We start from the raw sequence: 27,210 nt of genomic DNA on the forward strand, positions 1-27,210 counted from the left end.
TTGACAGGAACAAAAGGCCAGCTAACCTGGACAAGATTGCCCCAAGGATTCAAAAATTCCCCAACTTTATTTGGCACTGCCTTGGCGAGGGATCTAACAAGTTACCCCTCAACACCGGGAGAAAAGGTGGTTCTGCAATATGTGGATGATCTTATACTAGCTGCAAAGGATTTTGATACCTGTAAAGAAGGGACAGAGGAACTGCTCCACTTGCTCTGGGAAGCTGGCTACCGAGTTTCCCAGAAAAAGGCACAGTTATGTTTAGAAAAGGTCAAATATTTGGGCTTTGACATCTCACACCAACAACGAGCATTGAGACCAGAGAGGAAAGAAGCTATTTGCCTTATCAAGGAACCTACCACAAGAAAACAACTTAGGGGATTCCTGGGAACAGCAGGGTTTTGTAGACTATGGATACCTGATTTCAGTAGTCTGGCCAAGCCCTTACATGAAAGCACTCGAGGTGCAGAAAAGGACCCATTCGTATGGGGACCTGAGCAGAAACAAGCCTTTTTAGTTATCAAACAGCGACTTATGGAGGCACCAGCCCTTGGATTGCCTAATTCGGAAAAACCCTTTCAGCTGTATGTACATGAACAGAATGGGATTGCAGCGGCAGTCCTGACCCAGAGATTAGGAAGTTGGAACCGTCCAGTAGCTTATTTGTCTAAACAATTGGACTCAGTAGCAAAAGGATGGCCTCCATGCCTAAGGGCAGTAGCGGCCACTGCGAGCCTTGTCAAAGAAGCTGATAAATTTACCTTTGGCCAGACGATGTATGTGAATGTACCTCATGCTGTTCTGACACTCATGGAATATAAGGGTAGTTATTGGCTAACGAACCCAAGGATGGCTAGATACCAAGGCCTATTGTGTGAAAATCCCAGGATTCATCTACGAGTAGTGAATATGCTCAATCCAGCGACTTTGCTGCCCCTACCAGAGGTAGATGATGAGGAATCACATGATTGTCTCCAAATAATGGATGAAGTTTATTCCAGTAGACCTGATCTGAAAGATGAACCATTAAAAAATCCAGATGTTGTATATTATACTGATGGTAGCAGTTACCTGCATGAAGGTGCCAGACGAGCAGGATATGCTGTGGTCACCAATGAGGAAGTTGTGGAAGCTGAAGCTTTGCCTGCTGGCACCTCAGCACAAAAGGCTGAACTTATAGGTTTAACTAGAGCTCTGCAATTGGCAGCCGGATGTAAGGCAAACATCTATACTGATTCAAAATATGCCTTCTTAACCCTGCATGCACATGGAGCTCTATGGAAAGAAAGAGGTCTAATCGGAGCCCACGGGAAGGCTTTGAAATATGGACCTGAAGTAGAAATCCTGTTAGAAGCAGTATGGGCTCCAGAACAGATTGCTGTAATGCACTGCAAAGGTCATGGACGAGGAAGGGATCCAATAACCAGAGGAAATCATGCTGCTGACAAAGCAGCCCGAGAGGCAGCCCAAAAGCCTGTGGGAGGATTTATAGCAGCCCTCATACCAGAGGTAGTTCCAGAAGAAGTTAAACCTCACTATACCCCAGAAGAGAGGAAGTGGGCTGAACAGGAAGGAGCGGTTGTGAGGGACGGTTGGATGATCCTGCCGGACAATAGGATTTATGTACCTCATCATCTAGCAGGCACAATTGTAAGAAATTATCATGAATCTACTCACCTTGGCGGTACTGCAACTAGAGAGAGTCTCAGTCGGAAGTTGTATATTATTAATCTATCACAATTAGCAACTTGCATTTCACAGAAATGTGTTCTTTGTGCTAAAAACAATCCCAGGCAGGGACCGGTACAACCTCCTGGAATTCAGCATGTGGGATACGTCCCCATGGAAAGCCTAATTGTGGACTTCACAGAGCTGGTCCCTTCTAAGGGATTCAAGTATCTCCTTGTGTTTGTAGATACTCTTACCGGATGGGTTGAAGCTTTTCCCACCCGAACTGAAAAGGCACGAGAGGTAACTAAAAGACTCCTCACTGAATTGATCCCAAGGTTTGGATTACCTAGATGCATTGGAAGTGATAATGGGCCAGCGTTCATTGATCAAGTAGTACAAGATGTATGTCGAGTCCTACAAGTAAAATGGAGACTGCATACAGCATATAGGCCTCAGAGTTCAGGGAAAACTGAAAGAATGAATCGGACTCTGAAAACCCAATTGGCAAAATTAACCCAGGAAACGGGATTGGGATGGGTAGATGTGTTACCCATAACACTGTTTCGTGTTCGGTGTGCACCCACAAAAAGACTTAAGTTGTCACCTTTTGAGCTCCTGTATGGGAGACCGCCCTCCTTTGTTCAGAATATTCCAGCTGACCTTAAACAAATAGGAGATCATGTGACACAGGAACAAGTGCAATCTCTCTCCCGTGTTTTTGTTTCTCTTAACAGGTGGGCCCTCGAGCGCACGCCGTGCAGCATTGCCGAGCCGATTCATCAGTTCCAGGCTGGCGATAGCGTATGGGTGAAAGAGTGGAAACGTGATCCACTTGCACCTAAGTGGCGTGGACCTTACACCGTCTTGCTCTCTACTCCAACAGCGGTGAAGGTAGCTGAGGTGACCCCCTGGATTCATCACTCTCGTTTGAAGAAGTCTGAAGGCAGTTGGACGTGCAAAGGTGACCCCTCTAATCCTTTAAAACTAACTCTCTCCAAAAACCCCTGTATCTAGCCCTACCGGGAACGGGCTAGGTCACGGGCAACATTTGACGACCGGCCTGCTGCAGCCACAACCTGGAAGCTGGCTGACCTGCGCACGCCTGAAGCTTGAGGAGCGTCTGAACCAGCGACTGTGAACGGAAAGATTCTCTAATACAATTGATTGACTGCCCCCCCCTTGTGGAACAATTATCAGAGATATTACTCATTGGGGATCCTCGGGATATATGTTTTGGTCTTGGTGGTTCCCCATTTCTGTCACTGGGGGAATTATATTGGGGCTAATAATTATTTGCTATCACAATAAGGTAATCTTTTGTGGAAGGAATGCATATACTAGACATCAACATGATTTTATTATTAATCCTGATCCCTTGGGAAGGGGAAGGGTCCTTGAATCTGACCAAATTGGCTAAATATGGATTCAGCCATGACCACAATATGTGGGTAGGTTTAGCTGAAATGGTAGCTAATGTTGCAAATAGGACCAATTGCCTTGTTTGCTCTCTTGGGCCAGATGATTCAGAGGGAGGTATGCCCTTATTACCGATACCATTAGATGCCATTGGTATGGTAAGCGAAATGCCACACCAAACTGAAATACAGAATTTCCCCGGATGGAACTCAACTAAACCATTACGAGTTATACCTGTACAAGGGGAATTCTGTGTACATAAATCATCAGATGCAGCTGATTCTCCCATGATAGGCTCTTCTCATTGTCACTATACTTGGGATTATAAGAAGAATAGTCATACCTGGGCACACGGTACTACCTATCGAACTCGGAATGCCTTGCCCTGTGCACCTCCTTTTATTCATGCATGGAAAGTGGTGTGGAACATAACTGTGACAGAAAAAGGCAATCTAACATACTGCACTGTGAACTCTCTACCCCTTTTGGTATTTCGCCTTCTGTATTCCCCGTACCAAAAACCTCAGACCCGATGGTTGTGGTGGATATGTGGAGAATGGGCATACAAGAAACTCCCTTCCAAATGGAGTGGGACTTGTTTCTTGGGTTGGGTATTACCACCAATGTGGATTATGCCCACTAGTTCGGCCAGGCGAACACGAAGGAATGCTGATATTTCTCATATAGCAGGAGGAAGTACCCAAAGTTGGAGCGGTACTGATGATTGGCCGCCAGAGCGCATTATAGCCTATTATGATCCTGCCTCCTGGAATCCTGGTGAGCTCATACAAGGGGCACGGGATCCTATTTATAATCTAAACAGAATAATTCGATTGCAAGCAGTAGTGGAACTTGTAACCAATGCAACGGCCCAGAGTTTGAGACTTATTGCACAACAGTTGGATGAAAGTAGAGCCGCCATTTTGCAGCTGAAAATGGGAATGGATTATGTACTTGCCAGGCAGGGAGGCCTATGTGGAGTCTTGAACTTGACAGGGAATGCCTGTTGCTTTAACATTTCTGATAATGGTGAGGCAATCCGTGTGTTGGCCACAAAGATGGAGAATATAGCACATGTCCCAGTACAAACATGGGAAGGATGGGATATGGGATGGCTCACCAATTGGTTACCTAATGTCACAGGACTCAAAGGGATACTATTGTCTTGCTTGTTTTTCTTGACAGTAGTAGTATTGGTTTTATGTATGATGCCATGTATCATTTCATGTTTTAGAAGTACAATTAGCAAGATGGTTTCAAATGAAACTCTACCTCATATCATGGCCCTATACAGAGCTTTACCTCAGGAATATGATGAAGGTCAAGCTATCAAGGACACTTGGGATGAAGGTCCTTGAGCTTGAAAGGGGGGAATGAGGCATCTAATCATAAGCCTGCATGTTTATCAAAGCTTCTATATATTTCAATCAAGGCTTGTATTTAAAAATGAGCTTAAAAAAAAAAGGATTTTCAAATGTTTCATGCCAGGCAAAAGACCAGCTGCCTAAAAGAACCTTGGCAAGATGTTTTTCCTCCTAAGACAAGAAGGGCCTCATTGATTTATAGTAGAAAAACAATTCTCAAAGTCATAAAAAGGGAGAATTAAATATGCTGCCCCAAGGCTGAGAAAACACCATTAGGAATGGGGAAAGATAATACTAATGTGCCTCCCAGTAAAATGAGCCAGATCTTCTTTCTAAGGTTGAAAGGCCAGGAGCAAATGGAAGGAAAAACATTTAGCTAGAAAGAAAGAGAGCATTTTTGGGGAAGTCTCTTCTAAAGCTGTTTCTTAAACTAAGAGAGTTAAAAAAGGTTAAAATGTGTTAAATGTTGGAAAGGCAACTGGCTTGGCAGAAGAAGCAGCTTCTTCCTATTTTATTTTGAGGCTGGAGAGGAGGGGGAAAGGGGGAGGTGCAAACTGAAGAGGCTTCTTTTAAAAGCTGTGTTTTATTGAGTTCCTTCCTTTTTACTTTGAAAAGCTTTATTCTTTTAAGAGGCTACCTATGATAAATGTATGAAATATATTAGCTTAAATATATTGGCTTAAATGTAATTATGCAAAGGATTTAAGGAATGCTAGATTCTTATTTCATATGGTTGTAAGAGTTGTATTTATCCTGAAATTAAGTCAGCCACCAGCCCCCCACCCTGCCAGACAGAAGACGCCATCTAAGCAGTCTTGATATATAGTTGTCAGGCATTTTGTTTAGAAACATTAAATGAAGGAAATCTTTCAATGTTGATGTGAAACTCAAGATCCTTGACATCTGTTGAACATAAAATGTAAGATTAAACCATTTGTTTTAGAAGGCAATAGGGCAAGAAGGGCAAGAGGTGAGCTGGTAATTAAGATTCCATGTAAGATATATTATTACTTATTTGTCATTTATATATAGCTCTTTGTCTCCCATATAAGGGCAAGGAAGTGGGTGTATCTTTTGTGGGTGTATCTTTTGTGATTGGCTCTAGCAAACAGCCAATAGGAATTTCAACCAGGCTGATTGGACAGAGGCAGCCACAGGAGGAGCAAAGGGGGCTGGATTAAGGGAATATAAGTGCTGGCCAGAATGGCAGGAGGCCAGGCCAGAGCTTGGTAACCACGTACCACTGAGCCTCTTATTTATTTGTCTGACAAATAAATTACTATTTTAATTTCTCTATTGCTGCGTTGAATATTTCATTCCAGCTAAGCGTTAACCACAAGCAGGGTGCTACAATGCTGCAAATCAGAAACAAAATATTTCATGTAATCCTCCCTCTCCAACACAAAGTGCAGAGGACATTTCTCCTGGATATTATAATTAAAGCCCATTCCTCACTTTTTTTGAAATATTTTCAAAGTGACTCACAAAGATTTGAAAAAACAAAAACGCCATTAAGATGAACAGAAAATAAAAACACACATAAATACTAAAAACATTTATACACCAACAACGTAACAAGAAATAATATACATATATCCATGCAGACATTTCTCCACCATACTAAAACTGGCTCTTTTTCACAGATTTTTGTTTGGGACTCAGAACTTGTTTGTAAATTAAGTTCTCTGAATGTCCCCACTCCCTGAGGTTAGGTTTATTGTGACTTGGGAGAGGGTCTTTTCCTTTGTACTACCATGACCTTGGACCACAGGAAGTTTGCCTGGCACCTGTTCACATATTTTTGAAGCCAGCAAGGCCAGCCCAAGATGTTTTCCTTCCTGAGTCAAAGGACACAGATCCCACCCCCACCCAATTTGACATACAGAAACTGAATGGATTTGCAGCGGAATCTCACTTCAGCATTCTCCACAGGGCAAAGCAGCCTAGTTTTGGGCATGTAGGACAAGTGGTGTGGCATACCCAGCTCTGTCCTCCAACAAGGGCAATTGCCCAGAGGCTCAGGAAGGACAACTGGAGGTGGGAAGGCTGCCACCAGAGACTCTAGCATCTGCTGCCCAAGGTGATTCTCTGGATGTGCCAACTTATTATTTCTTTATATATACCCTGCCCATCTGGCTGGGTTTCCCCAGTCACTCTGGGTGGATCCCAACAAAATATTAAAAGCACAATAAAACATCAAATATTCAAAACTTCCCTAAACAGGGCTGCCTTCAGATGTCTTCTAAAAGTCAGATACAGTGGTACTTCGGGTTAAGTACTTAATTCGTTCCGGAGGTCCGTTCTTAACCTGAAACTGTTCTTAACCTGAAGCACCACTTTAGCTAATGGGGCCTTGCGCTGCCGCCGCACCGCTAGAGCACAATTTCTGTTCTCATCCTGAAGCAAAGTTCTTAACCTGAGGTACTATTTCTGGGTTAGCGGAGTCTGTAACCTGAAGCGTATGTAACCTGAAGCGTATGTAACCTGAGGTACCACTGTAGTTGTTTATTTCCTTGACATCTGATGGGAGGGCATTCCACAGGGCGGGTACCACTACCGAGAAGGCCCTCTGCCTGGTTCCCTAGAATCTTTTTTCCTTTTTTATTTCCCCAGACTTTAAAAAACTCCAGTTGAACAGCTTTTTCTTTTTAATTCTGCAACTATCATTTGGTGTTTTTCTTGTTCTGTATGTGATTGCATATTTTTAACCATTTTACATGATAGCATATATCTATATTTATATAGGTATTTTTCACACCAGATTGGACTGTGTATCAAGGCTGAGTCACACATCTATGTTCATTGCTTGATAACTGCAAGCAGCAGCTGGAGATTCCGTATATGTAATATATTATCATATGTCAAATGCCACAGGCAGAATTTTCATCTCATCTCGTGTCATCTGAAATACAAAGTTCTGAGGTGGAGTCAGTTACAGCTGTTTCTGGCCATGCCTTCACCTTACAAGCACAGTTCCTTGGTTTTCATTATAATCAGAACGGTTCAAGCTTGGAGATGTATGCCCTGCTATCTTAAGTACTTTACATTTTTATAGCATGTTTTGTCTTCAGAACACCAGACTATTGACACTGATTAATGAATCTTCACAGAATCCCAGAGGAAGATGTGGCTGCAGATCATCATCTTATTTTACAGGTGGGTGAACTGAAACACAGACTCTGCTTGTGTCAAGAAACGAGAGGGCCTGGAAGAAAGGTAGGATTCAGATATAGAGCTTACTTTAGCTCTATTCACAGGGAGTCTGTGCAGGAAAGCTCTAGTTCTGCCTTCCCTACCCAGTCACCTTTTGTGAGTTCTGACTGTCTACATCAGCGAAACCTCTTGTTCTTGTGGAGCTTTCTGCACATTTTGGCACTCTAATCCACTGAAAATTCTGGGTTGCAGAATAAGCTTTCCAGTCATGCAAAAGTACCTCTGGATTCAACCACACACATATATAGCCAATGGAGAAATGAATAATATAACACAAGGCCAAACTCTTTCTTCAAGAGTTATGTTTCAGCCACCTGGGGCCAGAAATGGGTTTCTTTACATCCAGGGAAACCAACATGAAACTGCACCCCTAAGCCAGCCCAATAATTATGATGTAAAAGATTAACAGTTGTAATAAAATAAAACAACAAATACATTTACACAAGTCTTGATAAAGCACCATTAATGAATATTAAGGATTATTTTGAAGAGGTCTAAATTTGTTGCTGACTCTGGAATGGGAAAATTGGCAGTACCTGTTGTTTAAAGCTTTAAATTTCTAATGAAATTTCTGCAGTATTTAACTCACTCTCCTATTTTAGCATAAAATGCAATGATTGCCCATGACTACTAATAATATGTATAACATTAATCATGATTTTGGTACCTCTTTGAATCAGGTGCCCAGGACTCTCATCCCACCCTAGTTCTGGCCCTGCAGCCCATGGAAAGGTGGACAGCAAAGGATCTTTATAAATCATATTGGGAAGGGTATTTCACTGTCCAAGTGCCACAGACAGTCAAAAAAAACTTTTATCTCCACCCATTGACCTTCAGATGGCAGGGAGACAATCAACAGGTGTCAGTACCTGAGCAGCATGGCGGTGCATGCTCAGATGGAAGAAGACTGGCCTTCATATATTCTGGACCCAAACAAATTTTAAGCCCTAAATTTAAGGCCTTAGTTAAAGATTAAAAGGGGGGACCCCACAGGTTGTGTGATGCTGTTTTTGTGAGTGGAAAACTGCAAACTGAAAATGCAAAATGGCATATTTATGATAATTTCTAGTAACACACTAAAACTTAGGAACTAAAAGAGGAACACATACACACACACCACATAGAGAGGGAAGTTTATGATGTGGTGAATGCGCCTCCAGTGTTTCTCTGGGATACCATTTTAAAGTATTTATATTGCTGGCTGGGATCTGGCCTCTGATAAGAAAAAATTGATAGAGCAAGCAACAAGCTCAGTAAAACTAGATCATTTTTTCCCCTTATACAAGGAATCACTAAAATGAAGAAGTATAATAGTTTCAGATAAACCTTTCAGCTAAACTTCTTTTGCTGTACTTTTCCATATTTCTCAGAACAATACTAGATTCAAGATTTCTCATCTTGATGACTTTAGTTTGTGGTCCCAGCAGAAACCATTCCAGCTGAGTTTTGGATATATTTTCAAACTTTGATTGTTCAAAACACTGCAAAAATAAGGTGAAATTATTCAACACTGTTCCACTGGATGTGTTGCTGATTATTTTATCGACTTCACATTTCTCCCTCTCCCATAAAAAGTAGCTCATCATTCATTCAACTTTTTCCATTTTTTCTTATTATGTCCAATTTTAATATACCTATAAGGGACATAGAACAAATATATTGGGAATATATTATTCCTGAAGGAGTAATATCTTCTAGTTACAAGTAAACAAATGCATTTGTGTTTACTTATTACTAGAAAATATTACTCCTTTAGGAATAATATATTCCATATTCAGAATTAAGAATGGCATTTCCAATAGTGCACAAATATGATTGTAAAAGTACTAGAAATAGTCATTAGTTTCTTTCCGCAAATTCTCCATTTTAGCTCTCTGCCTAACATGAAACTTTTCAGAGCTCGTTTTGATGTTATATGAAACTGTCCATTTCTTGTTCCAAAGAAACTGTTCTGCATATCACAGAGAAACTGAATATTACCCTGTGGTTATCAAAGGGATTTTAAACATTACATGATCAAAAGGAAAGTAGCTGATTAGCAAAGGGATACTTAATCCAACTTTGTCCAAGTTGGGTGTACATGGAGATGCCCACAAAGAAGGCCTGTATTTGAATAAAATTCTTTGCTATAGGAGAGGGCAACTCCATGTCTGCTTTGGAAGACCCATGCCATTAGCAACACACAGATAATGTGATTAGAGAAATGCAGTGTCCCTGTGCGTTCTGCTCATAGATGAGGAAGAGGAAACTTGGTTGTGTATGAATTGGAGCTCCATGTGTGCAGCTTTTGTTGTTTTCCAAATTATTCCCTATAGGATGGAGCTCCTATTACCAAAAGACTGTTTCTTCCTCCTTTGTGAAAGAAAGACTAAAAGAGGGCAGCACTAATCTTCAAACCAACAAATAATTAGGAAATTATAAAAAGGAGATAGAAAAAAATGTTTCATGTTTTTGGAGAAGCACTCTATACTATACCCTACATAACTGCTGCTCTGGAACTTTTACATGGAAGTTAATCCCCATCAGTAGGCCTTATTTCTTCTCATGCTAGTAATAGATGGGTGGGGTATAAATAATGCCATTATTATTATTATTATTAGTGTGGGAGGGTTAAGTGATCTTATGCTGCAAACTCAGTTGACAATATCTGTTGGCATACAGTATTAAGAGTTTAGGAGAGCACAAACTTTCCTTCCTTTCTTGTCAACCACGGCAAACTGATGGATGACTATAAAGTTACTATGAATTCTTTTTAGGTCTCTAATAGCACAAGTACAAGAAAATAAGCTTAACAAGCTCTCTGTTCAGAGGCTTTTTCTATTTAACGTTGCATATCTTTTGCTTCTTCTAACACAAGGAGCAAATGGTAAGTAGGGCTACTCAAGCTACTTGAGTATGTTTCCTCTGATAATCAGAAGCATGTTTTACACTTTTTATTACACATTTTTCTGGCTGACTGGTACTTAACTGCACCATGTTTTACGTTTTTGTAAGCTCTCTTCCTTGCTGTACTTATAAAGAGAAATGGCCCTGATTAACTGGCTAAGATAATCAAATGTCTGGCTCACTTCATTTTAATGCAAAGCATCACTTGGGTATCTTCAACAGAAATGCCTGTTTCTGTCCATTATAGCGTCACCTGCTGTACTAAGGGTACATTCCAGCTCCATATTAGTTAATACTGTATCTATGTTTCTCACATTAACCACACTATACTTCTAAGCACAGCACTGGTAAAAGATAATAGCAGCATAGGAAATAGAATCATATAGAATCATAGAACTGAAGAGTTGAAAGGGCTCCTGAGGATCATCTAGTCCAACCGCTTACAACGCAGGAATCCCAACTAGATTGTACATGACAGATGGCTTAAAAGTCTCCAAGGAAGGAGAGTCCACTACCTCTCCTGGGAGTCTGTTCCACTATTGAACAGCTCTTATTGCCTGAAAGTTATTCCTGATGTTCTAGGAAGGAGCAACCTGCCTGTTCCTTTGTCACCTTCAGCTGTGGTGACCTGGAATTTATTTTAAACCATGTTGTGCTTTCATGGACAAGTTGTCTGCAAAGCCACAAGTGAATGGCAAAGATCTTGATCCAGATATTATGGGCTATTTGTAACACACACACACACACACACACACACACACACACACACACTTCATTTAAGTGCTGAGCTACACATTTAGTTTGGCCCTGAGTTGTATAGATTATAGGTTCTAACATGAAACCCTAAAAAGAAAAGGGTGGTGGGAAGCAAATGGAAGAGCTGGCTGCAGCAATTTCTTAAAACAATATTATGTTAAGTGCAAAAGCATTAAATTTGTATAAATGCTCTACCATTTTCATATCCACCCTTCTGGCGCTGATTAGTCCAATTGAAGAGATATATAGTTGAACTACACTGTTTGTAATTTTTAATCTAGAAACATCAAAACACTTAATTCTTAGAAATCACTGAATATTCTGCTTGATTTCACTGTGTAATATAGGCAGTGTCCTTATGGAAATCTTATAAAAATAAGCAGCTGAGAGACTAGGCTTTGTGTGTGAGAGAGAAAACTAGTTACTTTTTTAAAGCATACACTTAAGAGCTGAAATATAGCAGAGCTACACTCATCATTGCCCTTCATAAACCAGATCACATTCTTGCTAGGAAGTTCCACCTTTGATAGCACAGGTGTTAACAGCTTTGGTCTAAACCACTGAGCCTAGGGCTTGCTGATCAGAAGGTCAGCGGTTCGAATCCCCGCGATGGGATGAGCTCCCGTTGCTCGGTCCCTGCTCCTGCCAACCTAGCAGTTTGAAAGCATGTCAAAGTGCAAGTAGATAAATAGGTACCACTCTGGGGGGAAGGTAAATGGTGTTTCTGTGCGCTGCTCTGGTTCACCAGAAGCGGCTTAGTCATGCTGGCCACATGACCAGGAAGCTGTCTGAGGACAAACGCTGGCTCCCTCGGCCTATAGAGCGAGATGAGGTCCGCAACCCCAAAGTCGTTCGTGACTGGACTTAATGGTCAGGGGTCCCTTTACCTTTTTACAGTGTGAAGACCCCAAACAGAAAGCAAAAGTGAGTAGAGGAATTGGACATTTCTCCTGTGGAAAGTTTCACAAACTGTTACTCACATGAGATGCCCATTCATTTCCCCCTTTCCATATTATTAAACTGGAAGTATTATTTGCTCTTATTTCCTTTTTCCGTGTTTCAAAACTCTGTAATAATTTCCATTCTAAAAAACAACAACAAAGCTTTATTCTGCTACCTTGTATGCAACATTGGGTGGGGGGACAGCAGGGGAGCCAACAGAAAAGAATGAAATAATGAAATGTGATTCCAACGTTTGTTTGCTATTACGTGATATATTTTTGTGTTTGTATATTGCAAACCGTCCTGTGATCCTCGAATGAAGGGCAGTATAGAAATTTAATAAATAATGATGATGATGATGATGATGATGATGATGATGACAACGCCACCTTTCAAAGTTGGTGCACAGGGACAGGATGAGATGAAAATCTGGACCACTGGGCCAAAAAAGATTTGCTACCCCTGGATTATAAGAATGCATGCCAAATGTGGTTAACACATGACTTAGCAGATGCCGAACTACAGTTCCCACCATCCCTGACATTTGGTCATGTTGGCTGGGGCTGCTGGGCATTGTAGTCCAACAGCATCTAGCAGGGCTAATGTAGCTGCAGGCCTTTTACGCACCTTCTGAATCAATGTACAGCAGACACTCAGATACCTGTGACTGGATTTCCTATCACTTTAAATATGAGTACTGTATTGGCCCGAATATAAGAAACACTCCTTCCAAATTCCGACTGTGAAAAGTTAAAGTGCGGCTAATATTTGCGACCTTACAAAAAGCCCGATATCACTGCTGAAACAGGCAAACGGTTAGCCCTCCCTTAACTCTTTAACTCTTGCTGGAGCCCTGGCGAACAGGGCTGGTGGGTGGCTGGCGGGCAACCGCCGGTGCCACTGCCTCACACTTCCCACTGTGCACCTCCAGTGTCATTTGGGGGGGGGGTGCCCGCCCAGTGCTTGGAACGGCGGGCAGTGGGACAGCGAGTGCCAGCGGGAGCTGCTGTGCCACTGCCACCATGCAATCTCCCTCTGCCTGCCCTGCCAGTGTTAATAGAGTGGGGCGGGCCTGCCTGGTGTGGTGTGAAGCGAACTGCGCCCCCCCTGCAGAATGTCTCTTTATGCTCAGCCAGCCCCACCGGTGTTAGGGAGCGTATAGGGTGCCCGCCCTGTAAGGAGGGGCAGCCAGTGGTGGGTTGTGGGTGCCTGGGTGGGCCGCCGCCACCACTGCCCTACGCAAACCTCCCCCAGCTGCACCGTGTAGGGCTGGCACTCTGGGGGAGTGTCAGGGCGCCTTTGGCAGCCCCCATCATTTCCCAGTGCACTGTGCGGGTCCTCTAGGGCTGCACTTTTTTGCTTGGACCATGTGGTCGCCGCCATGTATTGTCTTTTTTCCTTTTCCCCCTCTTGAATTTTAAAGGTATGGCTTATATTCAGGCGCAGCTTATATTTGGGCCAGTATGTAAGTAAGAGCATTGGGTGGGAAGCTGATGAAGAACATAGTACTGGAGGAGTGAAAGTTTAACCCTTTTCCTGGACACCATTTCCCCAGTGAAAACCACCCTTTCATTGTTTACTGACCCGTAGAGCAAGCAAGCAAGCAAGCAAGCAAGCAAGCAAGCAAGCAAGCAAACATATGTGTTCAAATGAACCATTTAACAAGGTTGCCATTTGTTTGAAGACGAGGATCTGCTTGCATGCAACGCTCCAACAGACCTTCTTAGGTTTGCAGGGAAGCCTCATTTCACAAGCCATAGCTTTGGGATTCAGCTCATAGAGAAAGTCAATGATCTCTATCCAGATCCAGCCCAATCAAAACTCAACCATGCAGTCCCACTTTGACCTGTTGTTCTCCTTTTAGATGTTACATCCAGCCAAAGTCCGCCCAGCTCCTGCCCGGCCCCTGGAAGCATCTCATTCTTCAAGTAAGGCCAATAGTCTCTCAAAGAAACTGGTCTGAATATAGAATCACAGAATCAGACGTTGGGAGGGACCCCAAGGGTCATCTAATTCAACCCCCTCCAATGCAGGAATCTCAACTAAAGCATACATGACAAATAGCCACCAACCTCTGCTTAAAAACTTTCAAGGAAGAAGAGTCCACCACCTCCTAAGGGAGTCTGTTGCACTGTCAGACACTCTTACTATCAGAAAATTATTCCTGGTGTTTAGTCAGAATCTCCTTTTTTGTAACTTGAATCTATTCATTTGGGGTCTAGCCTCTGGAGCATGTGGAGCATCCACCCTCCATGTGACAGCAATAGGATTCACTTATTGTTTGGGGATGTGCAAATTAGGTAGGTTTGCATTAAATTTTCAACCAAACAGAATTTCCCCCTCATCCGTCCTTATCTCAGTAAGACTTAGGCTGGATCTACACAGACCTTTTAAACGTTGTTAGAATGATATTAGATATATCACATCACAGGGCATACTGGTAAATAAAAAACGTTCCTACCTTGTTTTGTCAGTAACAACACAGTTTCCCTATTTCAGGGTCCTCTGTAGCACCCTCTGGTGTCACATGCATTATTAATGTGTCCGTTAAGTTATGAAAATCCTTCCTTAATCCTTCTTTAACATTACAGTGGTGCCCCGCAAGACGAATGCCTCGCAAGACGGAAAACCCGCTAGACGAAAGGGTTTTCCGTTTTAGAGGCGCTTCGCAAAACGAATTTCCCTATGGGCTTGCTTCGCAAGACGAAAATGTCTTGCGAGTTCCTGTGGTTTCCCCCCCTTTCCCCCCTTTTTCTAAGCCGCTTATCAGCTGATCCGCTAAGCCGCTAAGCTGCTAAAAGCTGCTAAGCCGCTAATAGCGCTAATCCGCTAAGCCGTCAATGGGCTTGCTTCGCAAGACGAAAAAACCGCTAGACGAAGAGACTCGCGGAACGGATTAATTTCGTCTTGCGAGGCACCACTGTATAAACCATGAGTATAGATCCGCCCTTAGTCTCAATCTTGATTAAATTTAGCTGAAATGGGGTGTGTGTGTGTGTGTGTGTGTGAGAGAGAGAGAGAGAGAGAGAGAGAGAGAGAGAGAGATGCTACCTAAGCCAAATGCATGATTTAAATTTCAGATATGAATGTGAAATATCCTTATTTTTAATCTTGGCCAAATCCAAATACACAGCCCTACTGAAGTATAAAATTGAGTGTGTATGATCAGCATCACTTTCTTCTGTTACACTGATTTGCAATGGATACAATCCAAAACAAAGTTAAGCATGCTTAGTTCTGTATTGCATTGTCGCCAACCGAGTCAAGACTCTAACCCCAAATTCAAAGCAATACTATGTTGTGATACTGCAAATATGTAAATTCTTCAGGCAGCCTCTGTAAGCAGAGGCCTATGAGCTGAGAAACTGGAACTAATCAGGTCAGACACTTCTCCTAATGCCTATATAATAATACATACAGTGTTAGCATTTTTTCTCTCCATTTCTTAGTCTCTGAATTTCCTCCTGCCAAATCCTTTCCATGCCTTGCTAAGCAACATATTAATTCCAGCTGGTCCATTAAAATCATTAAGTGGAAATTATTGTTACTTTTTAGAATGAGAACTATAAACACACACACATCCCTCTCTGCATAATCCAAGAATATTGTAGACCTCAGTTGATTTCACTTTATATAACCCATTAATAGCACACAGCACCATCAAAAGCAACAGATTGTAAGATTACTCTAGCATTGTGTTCACTCCCCAACAGTTACAGAGGCACAAAAAGAAAGGGCCAGTTCTCATAAAACCATTAGTAATTTCATCAGTATTCCTTGCCTGTGATACTCACAGGGAGGGAAATAGGCTCAGTTCATACAAAGCATGGCTATCAAATGATCGCAGAATGCCTACATAACATCCATGCAGATATGTCCCCAGACTCAAAAATAAAGCTTACATCTTAATGTCCAAAGTCACAAGCACTCCCTGGGTGGTGTCAGATCAACCTTTTCAAACCCAGCATCCACTTTCAGCTTTAACCTGTAACCCACTTTCTCTCCTTTTTTAGTTTCAGTCTCCCTTGTCTTTCTCCTTCTCTCACATGTTTGCCTCTCTGTCTTTGTTTTTTTTTTTTTTAAAGACAACCTAAAGCAACAAATAGAAAAGAAAATGAAGTTGGTCCCACAGGTGCTAGCCGCATTAGGCTATGCTTTGTGGCACTTAGGTGTCTCAACCAAATCCCCACACCCTCAGGTCAGGTATGTTTTCATAATTTGGAGGTAACCCATGGCACACTTGGCAAAACCACACCTCATCTAGATGCTTCTTGGGGCACATTGAGTGAAGCTGAGCTACACTGACAGAGCCTGAGTGCAATGTCCTTGTGGATCAATGGAGTAAGAAATGGGTCCTCAGACCACAGAAAAAGCAATTGGAGTGGTATAATATAAAGCAGGGCCGTCCAACTTTTTATACCAAGAGGGCTGCAAAAGTACTTTGATATGGAACGTGGGGCCACAGATTGAATTAAATTTTCTTGTCGTGTGGGGGGCAGGGGAGTGAGGCCAAAATGTGATGCCTCCCCCCCCCCCCGGCCCTCATGTTGCCTTCCCAAAGCCGGGTAAGCAAGGCACTGGGCTTTGGAAAGGATGTATGAGGCTCTGGCAGGGCCCTAGAGCTCTTCCACCTTCTTCCCAAAGCTGTGAAAGTGTTAACTAGGCTTTTGGAGGGAGATGGTAGGGGTTTAGGACCCCATTGGAGCCCTCAGGCCTCCTTCCCAAAGTCCAGGGTCTCGCTTAGGCTTTGGAAAGGCAGTGTGAAGCTGCAGAGGGGGTGGCATCAAATGTTGCCAAGGGCTGCCAAAAAGGCCTTGAGGGCTGCATGTGGCTCTTGGGTCATGTGTTGGACTGCCTTGGTACAAAGAGACAGGAAGAGAAAGCTAGTAGGCATAACAACAAGGGAAGGATGGCAGGGCATGAGGACAGGAGAGAGTGAAGAAGAAACAGAAAATGGGTGGAGCGGAGCAAGCCTGCCTCCGAGGATACCCTAAGAAAGCTTGAATAGTGTCAGTGAAATTCTGCATCCTGATTTTTTTTACTGGCAATTTACTCTTCCAAGCAGGCTTGCATTTATTTTCCATTTTATTCTTTCTATAAAGGAAATTTAGCTTTGGGCAGCACAGTCCAGGTTTTTATTTTTTTACTAAACAAACTCTATATGTATACAAAGTTTGAGAAGAATAGTCTCCAAAGCAGGTTCTACAGAAGGTAAAGGAAAGTTGCAGTAAAAGTCACTAGCAACAATATACATTTTATCAATTTAATTCTAGAAAAGCCTTCATCATTCTCCCGGAATATAGATGTGATAAATATGTTAATGGAAGATTTTGATGATTGAGTTTGTAAAACTACAAAGCCAGAAAGAAATTACTATTTGCTTTTCTAAATTAAAAAAATAATAATTCAAATCAAATCATGAATAGGAAGGTGGAAAAAAGCTAGCTGAAGATGATCAGAGAGACATAGCACTTAAACTCTCTCAGACTGGAGGCAGAAGATTTCAGAACACTGAAGGTGGTATGATACAGAGGTCAGCTGCCACATAATTCCAAGGAATTTGGGAGCTTTATGTTATGCCAGACTAAGCACAGGTTGTTGCTGTAGTGAATGTGGCCTGTGATAGAATGTCCCGTCCCTAGGCATGCTGGCTTTCATAGTGGAATGAGAATGAGTTGGAACCTTTAGTTTTGGCTACTTGCCAAGTCCTTATTACATCTATTGAAGTTATCCTCACTCCAAACCCACAGTTGCAATATCCAAACCTGGCCAAAGTTGTGATCACATCTTGTTTGGGTATCTTGGCATTTATATTCACAGGTTCTGGGCAGTGTTACCCCCTTCTTCTCACTGTTTATAAAGCCCTTCTACTTTGAACCACCAAAATGGCTTTTCTCACCAGCCATAGTTGAAACGAATGATGCACGGCTTTTTCTTTTCACAAGATTTCATTATACAAAACATAACATACACACAAAAGGTGTGACACCATCTATGTATGTTCTCTCCCCCCGCCCCCGGTCCATCATCATGTCACAACCCAGTACAGATTATTTTCTGACACAACAAATAAGTCATAAAGATTTCTCTTTTTACCTGAAAGGAAGCAAGATAACACATCTTTCCCCTTTGCTCTTTGCTGTTATACTTACTTGTACTAGTTCAGTCATTTCCCCCTGTTGAATGCACAATTCCTTTCCAGTACTAGGACACATATATTCCTCTTTGTTTTAAATACCTCCCTTGTGCATTTCTGACAGGCAGAGTCTTTTATCCAAAAGGTGGGCTGTAGTGGAGTCTTTTATATCTAGTTTTAAAGGAACATCCAAACTACAATTTATACATCTGTACAATCCCCTGCTGTTTCAAAGAGGATCTTCTGACTTCTGTGCCAGGCAGTATTTCACTGCTTGAAAAGAGGCCTTGGGATTTTCCTATAAGCTAGCAAGGCAATAATTTTCATGCCATTTGGAAGTCATATAGTTCCCTGATATCTGCAGTCTGAAAATAGAGGCAATGTGCCATCAAATCTACACAATTAACAGGCACAGCGTTTTTTTAGCAGTGGATCCTGAAAAATCTACAACAATATAGTTACATGCTCCAGACTTCCCCAACTTCCAGTGGCAGTGCTAATTTGGGTATCCTTTAAAGGAGAGCGCACTGGGGACTTAACAGTGTTCTTGTAATGTTTTGTTTCTTTACTAATATGCAAGCAGAGCATAGGTGGAGGTGAATTGACAGCATGCATATTCCTGCCAGGCAGCAGGGCCACTATCCCACATCAGATCAGCAGAGAGAGATACTCGCTCCTCCAAACCCAGGTGCCTTCAGCTCTCATCCTCTCCACCCCCCACCCAGTCTCATGGGCTCTGTTCCCAAACGCCTGCTTCTTCATGCACATATAGCTCAGGAGGAAAGTGTGTCAACTGTCAAATTATCTATGTTCAAATTCTGTTAGGTTCTCCCATTCAAAGCACTCAAGAGCGATCCAGCTATTTTGTAACCATTAACTCTCATTGAGGAAACCTTCACCATCCACTCTTGGCTATTAACCAGCAGCACTGTCTGACAAAAGAAATCAGAAAAATAAGCTGGCCAGCAGCAGACATTAGCAATGTTATCAGCCAATAGATATCACAAACAAGGAAGCCATCTGATATAAAGAAACTTTCTCCAAAGTCCATTTTCCATTGCAGTTGGCAGACATTTTCTAATTCCAACTCTTAAACAGCCCTTTCTAACGGCAATATTCTCCACCTATTTTACATTAAGGGTAGCCCATCAGAACATGTTCCCGATACTAAATATAGCCCAGAAATTGGCATTAAATATTATTGAAGTTCCCTTTTTCAAATGAAGCAGAGGCATGATAGGCTCTAGCTGCCAGGATGCTGGGTGTAAGAGAATTGCCAGTGTGAAATCAAAGAGCCGAAAGTTTCCTGTAGGGAATTAATAACAGATGTAAAAAAAGAGTTGATAACAGAACAAATGTGACTAAAACAGGCTTAAATGAACATTTAGATAATGTTAACTGATGTAGCTGTGAGTCTCGAGACATTTGACAGCCAGGAGTTAATTTGAATAGCTAAATTAAAAGGATGCCCGGAAGGGATAAAAGAGTGTACTATTGAAAAATATCAAAAATACTTAGAAGAGAGCTCCTGAGGAAGAAGTAGTAAGTGTACACTATAACACTTAGGCACGACACTCACTCTATCTATTACAGTTAGTTGTTGAGTTTTTTGCTTTGGGGTGGGGGCGATTGTCTACCTATGCCAGTGTCAGAAGAAAGGAGAATTAAATGAGGACTGTGGAAGAAAAAGCAGGCCAACGTTTACTTATAACTTAGCATTGCCATACATCTGGTAAAACCCGGACATGTCCTCTTTTGGGGGGCCAACATGCCCATCCAGTTGGATTTTAATATTTTAAAGGAAATGTCCAGGTTTGGGTTCTTTTGGGGGGGCTAGGTGGTTTGGGGGAAATGTGCATGTTCAGGAGGGTGCTGTGCCCCAGAAGTGGAGGTGTTGCAGCGGAAGAAGGCTGTCGCAGCAGAGAACAGGTAGGAACTGGAGTCCCACCTCTGCTCGGGATGACAGTGGCTTGGGCTCAGGCTGCTCTGCACGCCATGGTCATTGCCATCCTGAACCAGGGAAAGAGGTGTGTGGGCACAGTGGTAGCCCCACACACCTGTGCACCTCTTTTCCCAGCTCGGGCTGCCCTCTTTTTGTTCTCCAAGATATAGCAACCCCATTATAGCTTTAAAATAAAGGAGTACGAAAGACTAAGAATAAAGAGATGGATAGGTCAGGTTTATCAAACAGCACCCTTCATTTCATCTCACTCCAGATGTAGGCATAAAAAAAATATGTTGCCTTGTTTATTTTATGGTTCACTGAATTGTCTTCATTGTAAACTATTGTGGAATCGAAGGGTGGCATCTACATTTTTAAATAAATAAATAATAACTGCCGCTCAGTTCCGTTCCATACTGCAGGTCTCTTTGTAACAGAATAGCAGGGTTGAACTGTCCGAGCTCCGGACAGCAGCTGAGGTGTGTTGTGCATACACTGTGAAGGGCAAAGGATGAGCACTAGGATAGCACCTGGGTACCTATAGCTTCTCTCATCTGACATCTTTGCTCATTCAAGACTGCTGTTTGCATAAATGATGGGCTTGAGATAACTACCCCTTAAAAACATCATTCTGGTTAAATGCTGCTGCTGTGGGTATTCTGTTTTTCTTCTTATTGTTGTTTTCTATATTTAATGTTGCATGTATGGCTTCCCCAGAGAGGCTTGCCTGGCCCCTACAATATTCTCTCTTATTTGCCAGGTGAAGAATTTCCTCTTCCCCCTGGAGCTTTTAATAGCCTTTATTTGAATGAGTGCTAAAGTTTCCCACATGGGCTTTGTGTTGTTGTTTATATGCTACTACTTTGCAGTGGTACCTTGGTTTTTGAACATCTCCGTTGACAAGCATTTCAGTTTTTGAATGTCTCCACTGACGAACATTTCAGTTTTCAAATGCCTTAAACCCGGAAGTAAATGTTTCGGTTTTCGAACACGCCTAGGAAGTCAAACATGCCACTCAGCTTCCTCTGAGTGCAAGATCCTGAGGCCTAGCTGTCGGCTATTGAGTTTTCAGTTTTCGAACGTTTCAGAACTTGAATGGTCTTCCGGAACGGATTACCTTCAAAAACTGAGGTTTCACTGTATTTGTTTCAAAATACTGTTTTAAATGTTTTTTAAAAATATATATTATTTTGTTGGTAAACATTGCATGATATTTTTGAATTTGACATGCTGTTGGATAGGCAGTATAAAAGTAGAACTTAAATAAATGAAAATTTGTATTTTTTTGTTGGGTGGGAATTAGAGATTAATGTGGAAGGAGGATGGAAGGGCCTTATGAATGAATACATTCACTTTACATGGCTTAGGTAGCAATTGATCTGCCCATCCCTGCTCTTCAGCCACTATCACCTGAGGTGAATTCAGAAATATCTTCTATTTTAGGCCATCTGCTCTCACTGTAATCATCTCTCCCACTTCATCATCTCTAGAAAAATTAGCAGTGGAAAAGAGAGACTGTTTTCAAACCTATTAAGAATGGAACCCAGGAATTTGTGACAAAAGAAAATATCAAGGTGTTAAGTTATTGACAAATAATGTGCAAGTGGTATTCTTTTGTAGAGTCATAAGTGAAAAACCTTAATTCATTATGGATTTGACATTAACTAACTTCGCTCTCAATCCAAGCACTCATTACAGTTGGATCTGACTTCAGAGGTAGTTACTTCATTGACTGCTCAGACACAGAGAGGCTGGTTTTAAATGGAGTATCTATGATATGTGTCTGTGAATGTACATATTGAAAGGCCATTCAACTCTGGCCTTCTGGCCCAGAACTGATTAACAGTTTGTGTGACTCTATTTAAAACTGTAAATGCTACATGATTCATAACAAAATAGTAAGAACCATCAACATTAAAAAAACAAAAACTGGCTTAATGGGAAACAATTTTACTGGATTGGATGATGACGATTTTTAGCCATACCATTCAAATGTCCCAGATATTAGGTGATCATAACTGAAAAGAGGGGCATGCACCCCTTATTCCCTCCTCCTTTTCAAAATAATCCCATAAGGTAACAACCATAAAAATATCACCTGATTATCTTGAGCTATTAACATGCCTTTATCAAGCCCACAACTCTGGGCAGGTCTTGCAAGTTAAGGCCTACCCGCAATATGATAGTTGTGTTAACAGAAATTTGATAGCAAACCGCATAACAATAGCACAGCAACCATACCATCAGTTCAGCTATTTTGGTCTCCATTATCTCACACTTACAGTGTATGTTTAAAGCTAGAAAAATTGAAATCCAGGACATGCATGACTGTTTTCCTTGACTGGATTCTTTAATATGAAATATAATGTGGACAAATTGAAATAAAGCACCAGTATATTCAGTGTTTTGAATCCTTGTTCTTCAAATCCATTTTCAATGCCCTATTTTGTAGATAACTGCACAATACTGTTACTGTTTTTACTACTATCATCAGACAATAACAACTGTAGTCATTTCCCCTGGTAGCTTCAACAGGGACACTTGGTATGAACAAACAAAACTCCATGTGCTCCAGCTAGTGGAGTTACACTTCGTCACGTCGTTTGTATGTAAAAATCATGGAGTAATTATTTCAATGGGAGCTTTTTATTAGCATCTTAGTGGCATTGCTTTGTCGCAGACTGGCACTCACATTTTGTTCAGCCTTATTTCACATACCAGCTGTGATTTTAGCAGTTTCTATAGACTCATTTAAAGTTAGATTCAGTTCTGTGAAGACAGTTGCCATAAGGCAGAGGCGCCACTTAATTCCCACTTAGCTTCTCAAAATAACTCATAGGGGAATCTTTTCTTTCTTCTGTGTGCAAGTTAAACTCTCGCTTTGGCTAATAGATGTTAGATGTGTGCTTTAAAGTAAGAATAATGCGCCCTTCGCTGCGCAGAGTTGTGACACCTCTGTATAAACCCATTGACAACCCAATCTCTTTTAAGATTAAAAGAGGGGGGGGAGAGAAAGAAAGATAATATGGCTCTGCTGAATTCTTTGGAACTCTCACAATTCAGGGGGATGATGGAATGGTACTCTGGAAGCCATCACATCTGTTAAGAGAAGACTGCCTTTCAGCTGTTGGTTTGCTACTGTAGTTTTTCTTATAAGGTGGAAAGGGTATGATGAAAGGATACAAGGGTTTGCAGGGACAGTGAATAGATGTGAAAAGATCATATAACTACATGGTGATAAGGAATGGCTTTATCTTTTAGGTTCATGTTCATTGAAACTGGGAATACATTTTCCAAATAAATTAGTAGTAAAAACCAGTAGGTGGTGGCATGGTAGAGGCTGTCACTCACCTGACCCCTGGTTGGTTGCATCACTGTTGCTTAATGAGAGGTAGAGGAGGAGGGAGGAGATGGCAAGGTCACTGTGGTGCAAACACAACAGCAGGAGCACCAGATTGGTTCTGCTGGTGTGTTTGCATCTCATCAACCCTACTAGCACCCATATCTCCATGTTCTAGGACCTTTCCTGGTATTTATGTCAAGGTGACTGGTTGTTAATTACCTGGACCTTCTTCTTTTCCCTTTTGGAAGATGGGGACTGCATTTGCCACCTCCAGTCTGCTGGACTTCACTTGTTCTCCAAGAATTCTCAAAGATTATAGACAGAGGCTCTGAGATTACATCTGCAAGCTCCTCTAGTACCCTTGGGTGCAGCTCATCAGGTCCTGGAGATTTGAATTCTTTAAAGTAGCTAGGTGTTCCTTTACCACCTCTATTCCTATTTGGGACTGCAGTTTCCTCTTTGCATCATTTATTCAGTTATCACCAGGATGGGCACTGTTTTCCTTTTGGGTGAAGCAGGGGCAAAGTAGGAGTTGAACAGTTCCACCTTCTCTCTGTCTCCCAAAAGCATTTCTCTTTCTTCTCTGTGCAGAGGACCTACTACTTAGTTGTTTTCCTCTTGCTTCGAACATAGCTGAAAAAACCTTTATTATTATTTTTAACCTCTCTTGCAAGCCTGAACTGATTCTAAACTGTGGCCCACCTGAGCTTCTCCCTGCACCTGTTGGCTACTCTTGGCTTCTCTTCTTTTGTGATTTCCCCTTTCTTATACATGCCGTTCTTAAATCTCAGCTCATCTGTAAGTTCCCTATGCAGCCACACAGGTCTCTTTAGATGCCTACCCTGAATACAGGCAGGCAGAAGGCAACCAAGGAAAGAAGGAATCAAGCATAGGATTGCAGCAAGTTTAGGAAATGACACAGGGAAGGCTAGAATCTGACTATTGAGCAGGCAACCCAGACCTGTTTAAAACAAGGAGATGTCAGAAGAACCTTTGGGCTGTTGATTTGCAGGTTTATTTTAGGGGGTTCACACTGAACCCCAGAAATATAATTTTGCTCCTCTATAACCTCAAGTGTCTCATCACAAATAGCATTCAAGCATGGGCTAGGATACTTCTAGTCCAAGTTTTGGTTGTTCCTGACATGGGTTGAGTATGCTCCTAGCATCTGGATTAAGAGTTTATATTGACACTGGGTAGCTACTGACTCATGGCGCAGAAGAGAATTGGATAAATGACGGTTTTGGAGATTTTCTTCATAGGCATTGAAAATGAGATGAAACAATGTGTTCCGTTTTTTTAATTGTAATATAGAAGGTTGCCTATGAACACTGAAGTATGTACTGTATTTCTTGCTTTAGAGAGAGGATGTAAACAAAGTTAAATATTAATGAAATTGATGCACGGTTTTTGAAAGCAGCCCCCCCCCCCCCGAATATACAGATACTAAAGCAAATAGATATGTGAGGAGGGGATTTATGGAGCACTCAGCTTCACTGCTGGTAAACATGTTGAATTTCAGAATAATGTCACTGTCAGTGAACTCTTTTGTTGTGTCAAAGCAAACTTTAATTGCTTCATTTACACTCAATGAAAACATTGCACTCCTGCTACGGTTCTGATTTATCTTTGTTGAAAGACCACATGCAAATCATACCATGGGGTCGAGACAAGCTTCATTTGAATATAAAAGATTAATGTTTTGATTATTGTTTTTCATTGTACACAAGTAAAATGGAAGTACTCCATTCACATTTCTGCAAATTAACCCTGTTAAGCTACTCACCCACCATTTACAATGGCACAAAGCTATATTTTATTCTTACTTTTGTGAATTCTGGGCCTGAATCTACCTATTCAAAATAATTGTGATACAGTTATATTGGGACTTTCCATTTTTAAAGGTGGTGGTGGTGGTTGTGGTGTCAGAAACTCGGTGTACTAAGGGTCAAACTGGATGTGACACTAAATGTATCATTAACAACTATGTCAGGCTTCTTAGAAATCTAATAGCTTGTTTGTGGACACCCTTCCCAATTTTTATATGGTCTACAGCACATGGAGAAAGAAAGTTTAAACCTTCCCTCTCCATCTCCATTCCCATGAAAACGTCTCCCTGTGCTACTATTAAGCTTAGAGTTCCCCATGAAGATTCTCCCCATCCTGTGCCTATTATTATTTTAAAAAATTAAAAAGCCTTAGACCTGGTTCACATATAACATTGTGAACATTATAGCATTAACTATTGCTTGCCTTCTTCCAACAAGCTATATGCTGAAGCTATGGTTTGTTGTTGACTTGTGAGCCATGGTTTGTTTTACCTATAGCTTGATACTACATGTGAACACAGCACCCTTCCTTAACCATATTTATTTCATTTTATTTTATTTATTAGATTTCTATACCACCCTTCATCCAAATATCACAGGGCAGATTGCAGTACAAAAATACATACCATAGTAACAAACAAACAAAAGGCCACAAATTAGGTAATAAGCCAAAGGCCTGTGATAAGAGGAATGTTCTTGCCTGGCACCTAAAGATATTTAATGAAGGTGCCAGGTGAGCCTCCTTGGGGTGAGCAACCACATAAAAGGCGCATTCTCATGTTGTCACCTTTTAGATCTCTCATGGAGGAGGCACATGAAGAAGGGCCTCAGTTGATGATTGCAGGGTCCAGGCTGGTTCATACATGTAATATAACCTGGAGTCTACCAGAGCACAGATGACAGAGGCTAGGTTATTCCTGTACAGACAGGGGCGCATCAGGGTCACCAGCCAAAGCTAATGAAAGGCACTCCATGCCACCAAGACTATCTGAGCATCAATTGACAGCAAAAGAACTGGAAGTATGCCCAAGCTGCATACCTGCTCATTCAGAGCAAGTATAACCCCATCAAGAGCAGGCAACTTCTCATCCATCTGGTTTAGAAAACCAGTCACTATACAGTTTCTTAGTCGTATCAGGATCGAGCTTCATTTTATTGGCTCTCATCCAGTCCATCACTGAGGCAAGACACAACCACTGCCACATTTGTAATAAAAGTAGAGCTGTACAATATGCTATCAGCATGTTGCTGACGATGTAGTCCAAAACTCTGAATGACCCCATTTAGCAGTTTTCTGCAGATGTTAAACAGCATGAGAGATAATATTAAACCCTAAGGAAACCCATATTGAAGGCTCCACAAGGCTGAAGAGCACTCCCCAAGCATCACCCTCTGGAAATGACCATGCAAGAAGGACCAGAACCACACCAAAGATGTGCCACATGTGCATAACCTGGACAGCTCTAGAAGGATACCATGGCCAATGGTATCGAAAGTCTTACAGCGCTACAGTTTCTGAATGAAGCTCAGAGAAGGAGGGAAATAAAGAGAGAGACAAAATGCTTCTTCGTAACAATACATCAGAAAATGTATCCAGTGCTACTGAGTTGGTTGCGTGTTGTACATTTTATGAAAACGGAATAAAAATATTTTAAAAACTAAATGCTTATTTCCTTTTAAAATATATTAGCAGTTTAAATGGCAACACTGTC

General features: G+C 41.7%; 2 protein-coding genes across 2 annotated transcripts in view; one reads left to right on the forward strand and one right to left on the reverse strand.

Annotated features, from left to right (window-relative positions):
* THEMIS (thymocyte selection associated) overlaps positions 1-27,210 on the reverse strand; it is a 77,241-nt gene that overhangs the window by 25,776 nt on the left and 24,255 nt on the right. The gene's annotated exons all lie outside the window — the stretch shown is intronic.
* Positions 1-27,210, forward strand: part of LOC309338804 (uncharacterized protein) — a 70,783-nt gene that overhangs the window by 5,750 nt on the left and 37,823 nt on the right. Inside the window, exon 2 of the mRNA XM_081856272.1 lies at positions 7,562-7,607. Within this exon, the coding sequence (XP_081712398.1) occupies positions 7,562-7,607 (46 nt within the window). The remainder of the gene's footprint in view (positions 1-7,561; positions 7,608-27,210) is intronic.

This window comes from Podarcis erhardii (genome assembly GCF_964252035.2).
Source record: "Podarcis erhardii genome assembly, chromosome: 3".
Lineage (NCBI taxonomy): Eukaryota > Metazoa > Chordata > Lepidosauria > Squamata > Lacertidae > Podarcis > Podarcis erhardii.